General features: G+C 47.6%; 1 protein-coding gene across 1 annotated transcript; it reads left to right on the forward strand.

Moving 5' to 3' along the window:
- Positions 1-1,944: 1,944 nt before the first annotated feature.
- WNT8B (Wnt family member 8B) lies at positions 1,945-13,781 on the forward strand. Its single transcript, XM_063162854.1, has 6 exons — positions 1,945-2,003; positions 8,053-8,086; positions 9,037-9,175; positions 10,514-10,639; positions 12,622-12,764; positions 13,158-13,781. The coding sequence occupies exons 1-6, from the start codon at positions 1,945-1,947 to the stop codon at positions 13,713-13,715; spliced, it is 1,059 nt and encodes a 352-aa protein (XP_063018924.1). The 3' UTR covers positions 13,716-13,781.
- The last annotated feature ends 4,190 nt before the right edge of the window (positions 13,782-17,971 follow it).

The following is a 17,971-nucleotide window of genomic DNA, read 5'->3' on the forward strand; positions in this document are numbered from 1 at the left end:
GGAGGGGGAGCACAGCCACCTCCACTATTTGAATTAGACCACCAAAACCATTAAACTGTGCTAAACACCGCAGCATTGAAATTTTGTTTCAATATAATTAATAATTAAAAACAGTATTCTTAAAAAAATTAATTTAAGAATAAATAAAGGGCTTGTTTCCCTCACCTTTCAGTTTTTGGTGTTTTATCTTCTACTAGATAAATTCTCAAGCTTTTTTTCACCATACTTAACATCTTAGTTTTTCAAATGCTTGGGGCTCCAGGACCTGGGGCTTTAATGAGTGCAAATACCATCAGTCTTGCTGTAATAGAACACAGCTGGGGGCACAACTGGCCCTGGGATAAATTGCTGCCACTGCATCTTCTTCTCCTCTAGGTACCCAGAAACTGCCCAGCCACCCTTGGGGTGAGGGAGTGCCCTGGCTGAACAGGCAGGGCTCTGGGCAAAGGTAGTGTTTTGGCAGCAGTGTCCTATGTGCTGTGCCTGGCCAGCGCTCCCTCGCTTGAGCACAGCTGGGCTCAGTGTGACACAGCCAAAATCCATCAGAGAGCAAATCTCTGCTGAGCAGCTTTCCTTTCCTGAGACTCTGGAACCCAGGAGGGACTTTGGTTCACCTGAAGTGTCCCCATGCAAAGCTCAACTGGCTGCCAGCCCTGCCTGATGGCTCGGCCAGAGGACCTCAGTCCTCTTCAAATCCTGCCTGGGTCCAGCACTTCTGCTTGCTAGCTGTGCCCTGGATGAAATGAGTTTGACTGGCCTCAGCCCATGTTTTGGCTGATCATGTCCGCAGCACAAAATTCAACTGCATAGTGCGGAGAAGCTCTTCCTATGGCTTTGGGACATGGGATCCAACTGGTCCAATGTTGATTTAGGGCCAGTCAGGGTGTCTGTGGTGGGTGCTGTGACAGTAACTGGGATGTCCCATGTGGCCAGATACCACTGACTGGATGCACTTCTAAGTAGCTCCAACAGCTGTTGGCCTGGGATAAGCCCTTAGTGGGAGACTGCTAACCCTTCCAAACCAAAGACCGTCTCCCATGGACTTTATAGGAAATGCCAAAAGCAAAAAATTAAGGGGGAATAGGAAGGTTTAGCCAGAGGCCTTTCTCTTGGGGTGAGGATGGCCTGATGCAAACAGGAGGTGGGAAGAAAGAGCAGGTCACCATGATAAAGGAGAAGCAGATGGAGGTAGGAACTGGCCCTGATCCTCCTTAAACTTCCAGGGGAGACTGAGGCAGAGACAATGATCTCATATCTGTGACCCAAGCAGCAGATGTAGAGAGCCTGAGCCCAATCCCCCCACCCCAGAGCACCCAGTGCACCCCAGCTCAGCAGTACCTCCAACGCAGGAGGAGGAGAGGACACTTCAAAAGCAGCCCTTCCAGTTGCCTTTGCTGAGTGAGAATGGAGAGCCAGAGCAGTGCTAGTGGAGATTGAATCTAGTGATTACTATAAGGGATTTGCTGTCTCTTTCTTTATCCCTCTCTCTCTTTTTTTTTTTTTTTTCTTTCTTTTTTTTTCTTTTCCCCCCCTTTTCCCTCCCTCTTATCCCTTTCGTGGTGCATTTGTCTTCGAGGAACCTGGGGTGTTCTTTTCATCAGTTCAATCTCTCTCTGGCACTTGAGTCCTGATTGGCTGAAGGACTTAGGGGAAAAAAAAATCTTTAATTAAGTAGATAATCTCTTCTTAGGAAGTTCTGCGGCTCCATTTCACCAGCCCCCTTTAGCTCTTACTTTAGGATTGGTTATCCTTTGCAGAAGGTGGGATTCAGGAGGCATCCGCCTCTTCATCACACCAGGACTGCCGGGTGGAAAATAACTCCATCCCTTCCCTAAATTAGTAGTGCTTCTTTTTTTTTTCCTTTTTTCTGGTGGTGGTGGTAACCAAGTTTGGGGTTTTTTTAGGATCTCCTTTCTCCCTCTTTATTTGGATTTTATATTTCACATGGACCCTTATCTGGGCATCTTCTTCCTCACTCCCTTCTTCCAGTCCTGCTATGCCTGGTGAGTATCAAGAGCATCACAGTCTGTGTCACAGGCAGGTGCTCTTCCCAGATACCCTAAGGAAATTCCTCTTCGCCTTCCTAAATGTCTCCTCTTTCTCACTTAGCTAAGTTCTGTCTTTAATGGAATCAGATATTTAACCAAGTCCTTACACACTCATTGGCAGAGAGGTTCGATCTATGAAAGTCCCTCTTTTTCCCTGCACTTCCCAAAAATAACTAGGGGCCAGATTGTAAGCTGGAGTAAAATAGGGGAGAGTGGATGCTGAGACCTAGCCCCTCACTTTCAAGTGGGAAGATAACCCAATGGAAGAGCCAGGGACTTCTGTTTTTCCAAAGGTTCCCAGTCAGCTTGTCTTGTCTTAATTAAATGAAGTGGGGCTTCTCTCATGCTCCCCAAAGAGAACAGTCTGTGATTAAGAGCTCAGAGCCCGCATGGGTGAGTTAGATCCACAGGAGTGTCACTCTGGATGAGCAGCCTGAGAGCCCAGTTCCTTGGCACACACAGGGAAAGAATTTCTTGTCTGAAATTCATGTATTAGGGTTTCCTGGGGAGCTGCTTTTGCTACGGCGATTGCTACAGCTCGGTTTTCAACCACCCGAGTCCCATCAGACCAGTTCTGCTGTGCACAAACCTGTGGCCATCTCCTGTGGACCTCTTGCTTTGTCCTGAGGAGGGTGTTATATTTATTTCCCAAAAAGTTCTTTAAGGGTGAACAGAAAGAGATTATGTTTGCATCAAATCTTGTATCATTCCTTGTGGGATATATCAGTCCCATTCCCAAAAGGAAATGATCTCTGCAGGTATTTTTCCTATGTGATTTTTACTGAGTACCCAATTTTTTTTCTCTCAATTGCAGTGATGCCCTGGGGAATCTGCTCAGTGGGTTACAGATTTATCTCTAACGGCAAGCAAAGTCTTTTACCATTCAATTACTAAAATCCCCTGCCTTCTCCATAGCAGATCTCTAGGGTTATTACCATGGATGGAGAAATCAAAATTACAAAAAGAGAAACTAAAGAGTAAATGGGAACTGATTCCTGTTAGTCTGGAAATGAAATTTATGTTCTTTCAGAGATTTTCTACTCCTTTCACTAAAAGAATACACAACAATTTGTATATGTCTAAATACTATAAAAGAGCAAACTCAAGATAAACCTCCCTTCTGGAACAAGGGTAATATGTATGTTCTACAGAAAGGCTAGGCAAGAGCTCATGCTGATTTTATTGTTATTTTTCTGCTCTTCCTGTGTATGTCTTGCTTTCCTCAATAAAAACAGGTTTAGAATACATTAAAAGAAAAAACCCCAACATTTTAAAGAAACAGTTCAAAGAGAAATTTCAGCACACAAAGTAGAGCTAAATATGGAAATCCAAGACATTTTCAGTCCAAAGCTGGATGTTTAGATTCCTGTCTCTCAGTAGTTTTTATCCAAGAGAAAAATTTATAGATCAAGACAACCTCGCTTCTCTCTGCATGTTGCTCATAGGTCATGAGTTCCATAGAGAAAGGAAAATTGCAACCTTTATTTGAAAGGTATTTTCATTTTGCAGACACTCTCCCTTAACTCTTTAGGAGAAAAACAAATTTGTGAGAGTCATAAAATAATTCTGCTTGAAATTTGTGCTGGTTTTCTCTATCTGATCCAATGGCTTAAAACATGTTATTTTTTTCTTTATGATTTAATCTCAAGAATTGGGAGTGGGAACATGGTGGGGGAGCAATATAGAACAACAACAAAAAATGTTTTTATATATATATGTGGCCACTTCCTTTCTTTGCATGTGGATTAGCTTTTACCATTTAATGGATCATTCAACCAATGTACTATTTCTAGGTGATCAAAATGTGAGGGTTGCATTTAGGAACAAAATCTTCAAAATAAATATAACAAAATAGAGAAAAATGAAGGAAAAATAAGTAAAGTTCCAAATGTTATTGAGTTGCTGCCCAGTTTCCTCTCCTGTGGGAATAATATAAAGATCTCTAACTCAGTAGTTTTCTCCTAAATGTAATTTTTACACTTCAGCTGTGGGACTGCCTTTGGTTTCCAGCCTCCCTGATTTTCTAATAACCTCGGGGAGCTCATATTGAGAACAAAACTCAGATCCAAAAGGAAATTCTATCCATTTTCTCTATTTACAATAATGACAGTGAAGATGTAAATCCAGCTTTATAATTTTCTAAAGAGCAGAACCAGCAGCACAGTAGCCTGAGTGGGTGGTAAGGTATCAGACAAATATTGTAATGAGAGATTAGGTAAGGCTCTCAGGGCATATTAAACTGAGGAGAGTGATGCTAAACTGATGAGTGTGATGCTATTGGTTAAAGTTGTAAATGAGACAGAATTATCAGAGGCTTGTTAGTATTTGATATGAGTAAAATATAATGGGACAGCTGCTTGGCAGGATTCTTTGTTTTCAGATTCAATAAAACTGTGACAGAAAACTCCTGCTGAAGATATTTACTAGCTTTGACATAATTTTCTAATATTGGATCCAATGAAAATCTCTTGCCCTAGATTTACTTTTTACCTGGAGACATAGAGTTGTGCTGAGGGAAGCAGTGTGTCCTGGCCAGGGCCCTGCACAGCCTGGGGAGGGGGCAGAGGAACTCGGGGTTGTCCCCCCTCGACCCGCTTGGCTACGAGCCTGCTCCGCTTCAGCCCGTGTAATGCTGTCCTTCAGTTTGAAGATGGAGGGAAAGGGGGTTACACAGCTAGAAACTCCCTGAGCTTTCTCTGAGAACAGAAATTACTTCAAATGTCTCTTTTCATGTGTGTGACACAAAAAAAATCACCAATGTCATAGAAATTGGGCTGGTTAACACCAGCTATGACTGCAGCTACTTAGTTTAGTATTACATTCTGCTTTCCTTTACAATGGAATGAAAATTTAGTAGAAGTACATAATTTCTTTTTTAAAATCACACTACAGACAAAACAATGAAGAGAGATTTTGGTAGTGATTCCTGTTTGCAGTACAGAGATGATTCTAGAGACACTGTCACTATTGTACTGTATCTGTGTAAGTAGTGGCTAAATTGCTCTCTGCCCTTCCTGGAGACTATATACAGAATGGAAATACATTTTTCTTAGCTAAATTATAAGAGCAAAGAAAAGCACACAGATTCTGTCTCCATTACTACCTTTCCTTCCTCCTCAATACAAGTAAGAAAAATTTCAGCCAGCCTCTAATCATATGATAGTCCCATCTTCCCTTCTCCTGAACCCACCTGAAGCTGCAAGAGTTAAATGTTAGGGTGTCAAGTGCACAAAAGACTTGAAACTTTGTGAATCCTTTACTTGTTTAAGTCCTACAAACCCAGCCAGCAGCCTGCCTGCCTCTTGATCTAAGAGCTCAAGGAAAATGCCTTCAGTCTCTCTGACTTTATAAACTGTTTAGAATATCCTGCTGGGAAAATGCTACTGTATCATTTGCTCAGCTGCAGATGGAGAATTGGCATATCCTGAACTTGGCCTTTTTGTGGACCTTGAGGTTTCTCCTGGAAGGAACAGATCCTCTGCTTCAATGCAGTCATGTCAATTGACTCCTGCTAACAGGCTGGTTTGCTGTAAACTGACATTGTGGATTACCGTCCTCCTCCTAAAGCCGTCCTCGCAATTTCTCAGATGTTCCTAATCCAAGGGTTTGAATTAGGAAGCAAAACCTTTCTATATACTGTGAATTTGGGTTTTCCTACCCACATGGGAAACAATGCAGATGGGATTTATCTCTTTTTTTGGTGACAAAAACAAGATAAGAGAGGACTTGCAATTTTCTAGCTCTTGCCTACGCAGGAGCATTTTACCAGAGTTTTCTCACAGCTGCTACCAGGGGCCCAGATTCACACTCTCACCATCCTGAGTGTGGTCCCCATAGCAAAGCACTTAAGGTCAAGGCAATGGACAGAAGGGAAACCAGATGGAAAAATGACTTGTTCATGCTGCTACCCAGTTGCGTTAGGATGGGGACCCATGGAGCTTGCACCGTCTGATTAGCCCCAGGTTCATGGCCCTGTGTGATTCAGGTCACCCGATGCTCTAATCACTCGGCTACAGATGCCGTCTCTCCAAGTCTCAGGAAATATTTAATTAGCTGTACAATGCAGAAGCAGCTTCCAAAGGAAAATTCCTCTGCAAAACAACCATCGACTTCGTGCTAAAGTGCCCATGGGGGCTGGAGCACAGCCGGGTCTGAATCCCAAGCCTGGAACAAAGGGAAAGAATCTCCTGTTCTCACAGCCCACTCCTGTTTTGACCCAGGGGAATCTTTCCCAAAGAAAGCTTCATAAATGTAAACACATTTTCACCAAAAAACCCATAAAAACCAAAGCAAAACAAAAGAAAGCTAGACTTGCCAGAATGAAATGTTGCAAACTCATTCTCCTAACTCTAAACTGTAACAGCAAAGATCAGGTTTCTTGGGATTTTGACCAAGCTAAAGTAATGAGACCTCCTTTTGTGGTGTACTTTGGAAAGGATCTCTGTGGGTGCAGTTCTGGTGGAGGTGAAGTGGGCTTGCTCACTGTGCAAGTGGTTTTGCAGGGCAGGACAGCATCCTCGCTCAATCTCTCATGTGTCTCATGTCTGGGCACCAGTCCTGCCACCCTGTCTGTCCCTGTGTCTATGGCAGGGCTGCATTTTGACCTTCAGCTTTGGACAGCATTGCCTGCTTCTGACTGTGCTTGAGCCCACCCTGGGATGCCCCCACAGTGTCTGTGCTGGGTTTGTAGCACAAAAAGACAGTATCTTTCTCTCCCTTATGTGGGAATACTTGTGACTCATTTGAAGCAGAACATAATTTTGAGAAGTTGAAGAACCAAGTTTCTATCAGTGCGTGCTCTGTCATCTTCCCAATCACTCACTCACTGCAAGATCTCAATCCACTCATTCTACCTCTCTGGCCCCCGTGTCCTCTCTGGGTGATAACAGCAGTCACCCATTTCTCTTGAAGTCTTGAGCTCCAGCAGGGAAAATGTTCCACAGACTCACCAGAAATAGTGATGTTATTTTATAAACCTTAGGTTTATAAAACATGTTATAAATTATATAAAATATATAAAATATGTTTATAAATGATGTTATTTTATAAAAATTAGGTATTTTTAGGAGATCCTCTCTTTTCTTACTTCATTTCTGACTTGGGATATTTCGAATTGGCTCTTGGGCTTCTTCAAAGTGTCAGTCCTTTCTGCCATGATGCAGCTAAGCAGGATTCACCCAGAATTCTCCAAATTCTGCAGGTGGTCACTGCACCTTATGGAGTCCCAACGCTGACTGACCATTTGCACAGAAACAGTCTTTCTTACTGGAGAAAGACTCGGACCAGACAGCATCCATTCTGCAAGGCCATAGTGTTGGAGACAAGCCACACTGCCTGACCCTTGGAGATGATCCCTCCACACCTTCAGTGGGAACAGCAGAAAGCTTAGTTTTGTCTAGGACCTCCCACCCACCCCAAACCCTCAGGGTGCCCTGCACAGTGTCCAGGAGGATGGGCAGGACAGGTATATTTGTGTTCAGCCATCACCATAACCTGACCAAGAGGAGAGTGTGGGCAGTAAGACATGGCACCACAGGAAAACAAGAGATTGTGATGTGGAGAGATGCATCTGGACTCATATTGCAAAGAAGCAGTGGCGTGATGCCCTCCCTCCCTCAGCACGGTCCCACTCCTGGGGGCTGGGAGAAATGCTATCCTGACTTCAGTCAAGTGAGGTAAAAAAGCAAGGCTAGGGGAACCAGAAAGCTAAATAAGGGATAGATTGGTACAAAGGGTAGCTGTGCAGAGGAAAGCAAAAGGAGGGAGCAGTGAAGGAACTGCAGCCCAGTACAGCCTGACTGAGGGGAGCAGGGTGGGGGGAAGGGGACAGCACTGTCCTGTTCCTTAGGGAGCAGCAAAAGAACATGGGGGAGAGAGCAGAGGTGCCTGCAGCCAGGAGACAGGCAGACTGTGGGGGAGCGAGAGGAGAGCCCTGGGATGCCTGGCATTCCCCAGGCCCCTCCACCATCACCCCCTCCCTGCTGACACTGTCTCTATCTTCCAGGTCAGTGAATAATTTCCTGATGACGGGCCCCAAGGTAAGAGAAATCCCTTTGATCTCTGTCCCTGATTCCACTAAACCCAGAGAGGGAAGGGGAGAGAGAGAGGGGCTCCTCCTTCCCACTCCTCTCCACTCAGCCTTGGCCAGAGCTCCTGTCTCCCCCAGGTTTCAAGCAATAAGGCAAAGAGAAAGGCCAGGAACTTGTGAGCTCCTTGGGCTGCATGAGCACTGAGCAATCCTGACCTGGGTTTCTTTTAAACTGCCTGGGGCCAGATTCTGGAGATTTGTCTATTGATGCCAGCCAAGGCTGTCATCTGACATCTATTGCTTCCTGAGGATCAGGTTGGCATCAGGATCCACACTGAAACAGCTGGGAAGTATTTTCTATGGGACATGTAAAACATACTTCCTCAAGGAGCACATCTTGAATTGCCAGGACTTTGTTCCATATTTTTGACCCCTCACACCTTTGCGCTCCTCTTTCAGAGGCTTTTTTTCTTAGCCAGGAGCAGTTGTAAAATTTACCCAGATTTTGTTCTGGCTATTCCCCAGGAATACCTCCAAGCCCATCTAGCTCCTAATACACTGGTGTAGCACCCTTGCCCCAAAGCACTAGCTCTCCCCCATGGGCTGTGGTGAAGAAGGCGGCAGGTTGAGGCATCTGCTAGCCTGGAGCTCCCGGATCTGAGCAGAAAGTTGTTTCCTCTCATGGTGGAGAGATAAGGGGTTCCCCATGGCAGAGGCTGGCTGACACATTTCCTAATGTGGCTAACAGCCAAGAGCTGAGCTTTCTCCCACAGGAGGCTCAGGCTCTGACCCAGCTCAGCAGGAAATGGGTGTGCTGCTGGTGGTGGTGAGCTTCCCAGGGAAGCCAAGCCAGGAAGACCCTCTGAGCTGTGTACGTCTTGTCTCTGTGAGATGGCACACAGGTCACTTTCAGTTGAAACTACGCATTGTCCCCGTGCTGACGCCCAGCTCTGTTCCTAGGCCTATCTCATCTACTCCAGCAGCGTGGCGGCCGGGGCGCAGAGTGGCATCGAGGAGTGCAAGTTCCAGTTCGCCTGGGACCGCTGGAACTGCCCGGAGAGGGCACTGCAGCTCTCCAGCCACGGCGGGCTGCGCAGTGGTAAGGAAAGTATTGGATACCACTACTGGGACCCCCTTGCTACAGGTTAGAGCCCATGGCCCCCTTCTCTCTTCCCAAGTGCCTCCTTTTCTTCCCCATTCTCACCTGAGAAGAGCCTCTCGCAGGAATCACCCAGAGGGATCTCTCCAGGAGACCCCTTCACCCATCAGCTCCCAGATACAGTGGGATCTAGCTCCAAGGCCTCCTTGCAATGCCAGCCTTACCCATGGACCTGCTGAACCCCAACTGGCACAGGACCAAACCTTACACAATAATCTCCCCAAAAGGATGCATCCCCCTGACCTGCACATGGTTTGCTGGATACCATGCTAGATGGTGTCCCAGGGTATCCCCAGGGAGGCTGAGAACCAGCACGGGCTGCCTGGGTAGCAAGCAGAGGGATAAGGCTAAAGGGAGCAGGAAAGTTCATCAGCTGCTGTGCTCTGGCCAAGAGACAGGACAAAAGTCTTCCTACATCTTCCAGATGTCAGAATACCCTAGGCAGAAACCCAGCATCGCTGACCAGGGCCACTGTAGAGCATGGGGCTGTGGTCATTGTCACTGTATCCTATTCCTTACCTATTTGCAGGTCCCCAGAAATATTTCAGTGCATATCTGGCCCTCTAGACCTATGTTTGATGCTCATACCTGCTTTGTAAAAGCAGGACCTGGGTGTGGAGGAGAGCCTCAGGCCTCTGGTGGGACTGGCAGCAGACAAGAGACCAGAGGCCCAAGCAGAGGTGGACAAAGGTTTCAAAGCGGGGCCTTGAGGAGACAGTTGCAGCACAAGGCCCGCTCTGAGATCAGAAGCAGGTCCTGGAACCGTTCCTGTCAAGGTTATCCACACTGTATTAAAGGAAAGCCAAAGGCTCAGGGAAGTCAGCTGATGATTCCCAGACTGATCCTGGTGGGTAGGTATGGTCACTGCTCAGAGCCCTTTCAGCAGAAGGTATGGCTTGAGGGGACTGTGGGGAAGGAGTTCATTGATACTTGGAGAGAACCCCTTCCCGTTGGGGTGTGTTAGTGACAAGTGGGGGACACTGGCTGTCTGTGCTATATCACCACTGTTGAGCTCCCACAAGGACAGTCAGGTACTATCTCCTCCACACCCTTTCAAATGACATGAGTCAGTCTGGATCATATTTGGGAGATTCTATTTTCATGAAGTTCAAACCCAAATTAAGCTAATCTGACATGTAGGGCCTCTTCTCCACCCCACAAAGTCTTCCCCACTGCAGATGTCCTGTGCAGACTCCTGCATGGCAGGAACAATTTCTAACACTGCCCTTGCCATGAAATCTTTTGCACATCTGCTCTCTTTGTATTCCCCCTTGACAGCAAACCGAGAAACAGCCTTTGTCCACGCCATCAGCTCTGCGGGTGTCATGTACACGCTGACCCGGAACTGCAGCCTGGGCGATTTTGACAACTGTGGCTGTGACGACTCCCGCAATGGACAGCTGGGTAAGGAGGGATGAGCTGCTGCCCCTCACTCGTCCCAGGTGGCAGGAGAAGCTCTTCTCTCCTCCACTGACGCCTGCAGAAACACCTCCCCATCCTGGTCCCCACACCTGGGAACAATGCCCAGAGAAAAGCTTTCCCTGGTTCAAACCAAAGCAGCTCTGTGGAAGCTAATGGAGTCACCTCCAGTTTACACCAGCCAAGCTCTTGATGCTTTCCATTACTTCCTCAATGAGCAGGAAAGTAGAAGGGGTTGAAGTTTTCCTGGTTCAAATCAACTCTATTTAAGCTGCTGGAGAGAATGACTATATCATACAGGCAGAGGAGTGGATCTGTTGCTATGCACCTAAATGATCTTGGTATAGCAGCACAGGTCAGAGACCTCAGGGTTCCCAGGGTCTGCAGGACCAGGCTGGTCCCACAGCAGAATGACCATGAGAAAAAGCAGGGTGGCATTCATAAACCTCTCTAGCACTCATCAGCCTGACAGGCACACAGGAGCACAACCAGGAGAATCATTGTGGGTGCACACAGCCATCACACCCTCCACATGGCAGTGATTTCCAGGCCCTCAGCCACCAAGCACCCCAGGTAGGGAACTCTAGGCTGCACCACTTCAGTTCTCTGCTCAGCTTTCATAGAAAACATTGACATTTAGGGATTTTGTTTTGAATAGAAAGAGGTCAAATTTCAAATTATCAAGATCTTGTAAAAGCCACGCCCTGCCCAGCTACACTAGGCAGTCAGCATGTGTCACTTTATGACAAACTCCTCTGGAGTGTCCAGTATTTAGTTTACTGGCTGATAATTTTGAAAACAGACACTACTGCAGAGGTGTCCAAAGTTTGTGAATGCCTGTCTCTAGCAGAGCAAGACTTTTAGGTAACAACACATCAAATTCTGTCTTCTCTGGAAAACCAAGTTAGTCATGCTACATTTCCTTTCCCCCAAATATATCTGGTTTTAATACAAAACTTTCCATTGTGGACTTAAAACCTTGTAAGGCACAGGAAACTTTTGGGCTTGACCAAAACAGCATGATTCAATTTAGCCATTGGACTGAATCCAAGCTGGTGAAAGGTTTTTCTATTCCTTCAGTCCCAGTTCTTGATTTGGACTGCATCATCCACTGCAATTACCCACCTCCCATGAAGCACTCCTGTCTCTCCCTGGGAGAGGGGATCACAATGCCATGGGGAAGTCCAGGCAAAGGCCAAGCCTTTCCAGAGAGGCACAAGGCCATTAAACCACAACTTCCAACATGTACCAATGTGGCACGTCAGGGTCAGAATGTTCCAGATTTCAAATCTTCATTAAAAATTTGGCATCTTTCTCTAGGAGGAAAAATACGGCATGATGTTTTTCCAGTCTCACTCAGCTCCCACTCAGTTAAGAAAAGTACTTTCACATATTTTTGTGTAATTTCACAGTTCTTTGCTGACTCCCTTGTTTCTTGATGGTAACTAGCAAATCAGACCCTTCTAAGATGCCAAACATCATCTCAGAATTCTGGGTGTGCCAAAACCACAGCCTCCTTGATGCACATGTGCCAGGTTTGGGCTGCTCTGGGCAGAGTGGAATTTGTTCCTCTGACCAAGATGCCTCCACCAGTTTGTTAATCCAAGTTAGCAAGATGCTGTTCCTGTAAGTCACTCTGAACCAGCTGAAGTCAGGGTTTGAGAAGTGATTAGAGACCCAAAGGCTTATCTGCATGTCTGCTAAGGCATGGTAACTGACAGCTTCTAAATCCTGCTCTACAGAAAACCCAGAAAGCTGTGTTTGCTGTACAGGACATAACCCCTCTGCTGCCTGCCTGAGCCACTTACTATCCAGGCCTCAGGAGAAATGTCATGAACTCAATGGCAGGGAATCTGGGAGTACTGTGTGGTGAAAGGCTGGATTTGCCCCACAGCCTCCATTCCCTCCCATCACTTCTGAAACCTCTTCTGGTTCTTTGACAGCACACATCTCATCTCCTTTCTTAGGGGGACAAGGCTGGCTGTGGGGAGGCTGCAGCGATAATGTGGGCTTTGGGGAAGCTATTTCCAAGCAGTTTGTGGATGCCCTGGAGACTGGACAAGATGCCAGAGCTGCTATGAACCTGCATAACAACGAGGCAGGTAGAAAGGTGAGCACCTCTCTCCCTCCAGAGCTTACAGTGCATACCAAATTGGCTCTGAGCATTCACTGTGGAGAGTCACAATTTGATGTGGCTAAAAACACATGTCCAGAAGAAACAATTTCCTGGGGGGGATGGCAGCAGTACACTGGTGTCTGCTCTAAGGTAGCAAAGCTTCTGTGTTACAGCGTTAATGACTTTCTGCAGTCCTCCTCCTCCCAGTTCAAGGAGGGGAGCCCTGTGGAAAAGCAAATCTGTGAGCTTCAGGACTACTGTGCAGGGAGAATTGATGCCAAACTCCTCCACAGGCCTGGAGCCATGGTTCTGCATGGAATTGCAGCACAGAAACAGCCCCTCTGGGTTTTTTTTTTTCTTGAACTCCTCTCTCTGATCACCCCGTAGGCAGTGAAAGGGACCATGAAGCGGACTTGCAAATGCCATGGTGTGTCGGGGAGCTGCACCACCCAGACCTGCTGGCTGCAGTTGCCTGAGTTTCGGGAGGTGGGCACTTACCTCAAGGAGAGGTACCACAAAGCCCTGAAGGTGGACTTGCTGCAGGGAGCAGGGAACAGCGCTGCCAGCCGGGGTGCCATTGCTGAGACCTTCAGTTCCATCTCCAAGAAGGAACTGGTCCATTTGGAAGACTCTCCTGACTACTGCCTGGAGAACAAGACGCTGGGGCTGCTGGGCACGGAGGGCAGGGAGTGCCTGAAGAGGGGCAAGGCGCTCAGCAAGTGGGAGAAGCGGAGCTGCCGGCGGCTGTGCGGGGACTGCGGGCTGGCGGTGGAGGAGAGGCGAGCCGAGATGGTGTCCAGCTGCAACTGCAAGTTCCACTGGTGCTGCGCCGTGCGCTGCGAGCAGTGCCGCAAACGGGTCACCAAGTACTTCTGTGTCCGCAAGGAGAAGCGCGAGCGGAGCGGGGGTGGTGGAGCCAGCCGCAAGCTCAAGAGAAAGCTCTAACTTGCTTCTGCTCCTCCACAGTCCTGCCTGCCCCTCTCCTCTCCTGCCCTTCCCATCAGCTCCTGGCACCATTTCTCTTTGGCATGGTTTTGTCTCATTCCCACTGCTGCCTCACTGGGGCTTGGGCAAGGCAAAAGAGCTTTGTATGAGTGCTCAGGCCTTGCCCATACAGGGCATTAGTGCAGCGGGCAATGTCTCATTTGAAGGGGAGACCTTTCCAAGTGCTCACAAAACAAGGTGAGACTTGGTCCCTTCAACTCAGTGTCACTCTATCCAGTGACTATGGCATTATCTCTGAAAGCACAGGAGGTCTTGGTGGCTCCTGTGGTTTTGAGCTGGTCTGTTCCCCAAACAAGCACCTGCTCTGGGCTTTTGAGTAAGTGAGATAAAAAGTATAAGGAAACTGAGACGGCACCAACAATTGGGCAACTCATTTTCAACTCAGTAATCTGTAAATGAGAAGAGGCTTAAAAAAAATATAGGTACTAAAACAGATATGGCCTCAGGCCCACACTATGAGGAAATACAAAAGACATGCAATTCCTTTCTCAGCAAGCCAGCCTCCAGGGACCCCACAGCTTTGCTTCCCACCTTTTGACAGCTTTGCTAAGCTCTCCAGTGCTTTACTTTACATTTGAAATGGCAGCAGCAAGATCAAAACTGCTGCTTGACCTGCCCATTACAGCTGTCCAAAACAGGGGTCCCATCACTTGATTTTTACATGCTTTCTCTGTGTCTTCCAACTCTCCAGGTCTGGTCTCCCTTTTTAGGCCAGCATTGCTATCAAAGCCCCTGACTGATGCCATAAAGATGTCCTCACACTTCTCCACTACCTCCTTCCTCCCAAGTTGCTCCCAGAGAGGAGCTGCCAAGCTGAGCCTCCTCCCCATGTCCTGGTGTACTTGCCAAGCACTCTTACCCTGTCAGCTAACTAACTAAATACTTCTTCCTAGTCTGAGAAAATAATGTCAGTTACTATTTAATGGTGGTGTAAATAGGAAAGTGAAGCACTTTGAAGTTTAATTTATTGCACAGTTACTGTGATGTATACATAACAGTTTTTCCTCTACCACTTATTGTATATATTCTATAGGCTAAGCAAGCAGCAGGAAGATTTGGTTGATGCATCTCTGTTCCCTTGCTGAGGCTAGGGGAGGGAGATAAGAAGCTGCCAGCTGCAGGGCTTGAGGAAGCTCACTGCACCATCACAGCAATCTTCCCCTGTGCTGCGATAAGATCATCTACTTTGCTGTTTGAAGTGTCCTTTAGCCAGACAAGAAGCCAGCAGAGCTGTTACTGGCCATTAGACCCATCTTGTAGCCAATATTTGTAAACCAATAGACAATGCAATAAATCATTAGCCAAGTGCTTGCAAAATGCTGTTGTGTCTAAGTGGCTGGGTGTTCTTTTGTCCCATTTTGCATGTGTATGTAGAAATTTAATTGTCCTAGAGATTAAAACACACTGCTTACCCATCTGAGCTCAGGAAGACCTAACCAGTTCCAGCCAGCACAACCTCAGCCTCTACCACAAGGGGAAAGGATGTGCTCTCTCCTGAGCTTGCTTGAGGATGCATCCAACTGCAATGCAACTGCCAGGAAGAAATGGAGTGGGAGGGGGGTAGGCAGGGCCCAGTTGCCCACTACACAGCTGATATATACAAGACACTCAGCAGCCTGTATTTGTCTCTCCATTACCAATTAGTCTCTTGATTCTAGGACTACCTCACAGGGAGCAGGAATTTGGACCTAGGATCTCATCAGAGCAAGAGCATTCCAGTGAAGCAAGAATCTGGCCTTTCTAAGATTGCAAGAAACCTTGGCCCATTCTCGGGGAAAACTGAAACACTTCCCTTCACACACAAACCACCACTGTTTGCACAGAAGTTCTTACTAGCACAGTGACCCTGCCCAAGGTCTCTTGCATCCCCAGCAGCATTCGCCCTATGTCCCTGGGGTTGGCCAGGAAAGGAAGGAGGAAGCAAGAGCCTCTCGACCACCAGGGAAAGCTCCAGCATAGGCCTCCCTTTTCCTTCTGGTTCCCCCCGTTCCACAGTCAGCTGTAGAAGCTGTAGAAGCTGCTTCCCTCTTCCTCCCACTTGTACTCCATCTTTCCGGCTGACACGGCTGCCCGCGCAGGCCGTGGCACAGCCCCGGCTGTGGCGGCTGCTGGCGCAGGGGACATGCGGGGCACCTCAGCGACAGCCGCACCGCCACACGCTGCTTCCGCCGGGGAAACGGCGACACCGCAGCTGCAGAATGTGCTGACCTCAGCAGCGGGTCCCCCCTCCCGGCGCACGGAGCCCTCAGCGGTAAAGGCCCTGCTGCCATTGTGGGCAGGATTGGATGCTTCCATGTATTCATTTCGGTTTAATGAAGGCGCATTCCTCAGAGGAGAAATATTTACATTCAGCTTCCCAGGTGGTCACCTTCGCCCAGATGACACACAAACAGGCAGCCCCCCGCTCCCTTTTCCAATCCCAGCCTCTTTAGAGGGCTCGGGAGGAGGGGAGACAGCGGAGGGGGGGCTGCTGGGCGAGCAGAATAGAGAAGGGAACAAAATGCTAATAAATCAGCCAGCCAGCCCTTTTCCCCTCCCCTCAGTGGAGTCAATGGAAAGTGTCATTTCACATGCTAATCCCCCTCCGATCTCTTTACAACACCTTTTCCGAAAAGTGTTTGGGAAAAGTCCTTGTGGCCCGTTTACAGCTCCCCGCCGCTTCAGATTCCTTCTTGTCTAAGGCCGCGGCCCCGGTGTGGGTCTCTCCCTCCAGCAGGGCTCCTTACAAAAAACATCTCAACAAAGACTTTGGAGTTCATCAGCCTCCCACTGAAATTCACAGCTGCTGAACAAACTAATCCCCTCTCTTGGCCTTTCTTCCTTTCAATGGGTTCTTGGCTTCAAAGACACTTTGGGAAAGGACTTTGTGGGGACTCACACTGCTCCCTCAATAGAAGTTAGTGCAAGCATTATCTTCAGAGCAAGTGGCTTTACAAACAAATACTGCCTAACAATCTCTGCCCCTCCAGCTCCCCCAAACACACACAAGCCTAGCCTGCAGACATGATGTTATCTGCCACAGGATTAGAGCTCTGTTCTCTGTGCCCAGGGATCCTTCCCTGCTGCCCCCTTCCCCCCAAATTCTTTGTCAACCCAAAGGGCTTCTCACCCAACTGAAATGCCTTCTCTGGTGCCCGGGTGCTGTGAAGCCATGTGCCCACACTGGAGGGGGCAATGCTCACTGCCTGCAGAGTGGGATATTGCCAGCCAGCAGAGATGGTGCTATAAATGGAGAGCACTTTCCAGCAGGGTTTGAGGGGTAATATACCACACCAGGGCTGCAGAGACAGGGCCTCTGCCACAAGCCTCTCAAGCGAGTCACCTCACTTTCCCCTCTGCTTGCTTTCAAAGCAAAGAGCTTCAGGGATGGTGCTTACAGGGGTAAACATGAAGCAAAGCAAGAGCAAGAGAGGGGCAGGTGGGAAGGATGCACATCAAAGGCAGGATAAACGGCCGGTCTTTCCATAAGTAACAGTAGCTATGCCTGCTCAAGGGACCTAATGTCATATGTATCTGAGAGATATGTGGAAAGTCTGTGCTTATTTCTCAGCAGTAGAAGTGGCCTGAGTTAAAGAGAGCAAAGGGCTGGACCACAAAGAGTACTGTAACTGAATCCAAAAAGGCAGAATCTAAGAAATGCCAGGCTTATTAAGCGATCTCAGAAAGCTGAGACTTCCCTTATACACTCATTAAGCAAATGTAGGCCACCTGGGCTACCTGTGTGATAACCCCATTCTGATGCTGCTCCAGTGTTACCTTTGAAAATCAGCTTTGCTTGTCCCTGCTGGGGGACAGCTGTTAGGCCAGACTGTTTGTTAACTGCTCCAGACCAAAAGCTCTTCAAGACTCCTTCACACTGGCTATTTGCCTCTGCCAGCAGCAGAACTACAAAAGCTTGTTTTCCTTGAATGCATGTGGTGTGTCCTTAACACCCACAATTCTCAGAAACCCCTAGGCCCTTCTCAGCAACAGCCCTTCAAATTTTCACCATTCAAACAATCTTTTCAAGCCTTTGCTTCCTTTGAAGTCCTCCAACCTTGGGCCATGTAATACAGTCCTTCATATTTTAGTGTTGTGACTGGCAGGGTTGTACATACATAATAGCTAACTGAAAGAAAAAAAGAAATCAGAATTTCTTTCTTTTGTAAGAAAGAAGTTTGATTCCCCCAACTTTAGCACAATACTATGTTTCAATT

This window comes from Melospiza melodia, chromosome 9 (assembly GCF_035770615.1).
Source record: "Melospiza melodia melodia isolate bMelMel2 chromosome 9, bMelMel2.pri, whole genome shotgun sequence".
Taxonomy (NCBI): domain Eukaryota; kingdom Metazoa; phylum Chordata; class Aves; order Passeriformes; family Passerellidae; genus Melospiza; species Melospiza melodia.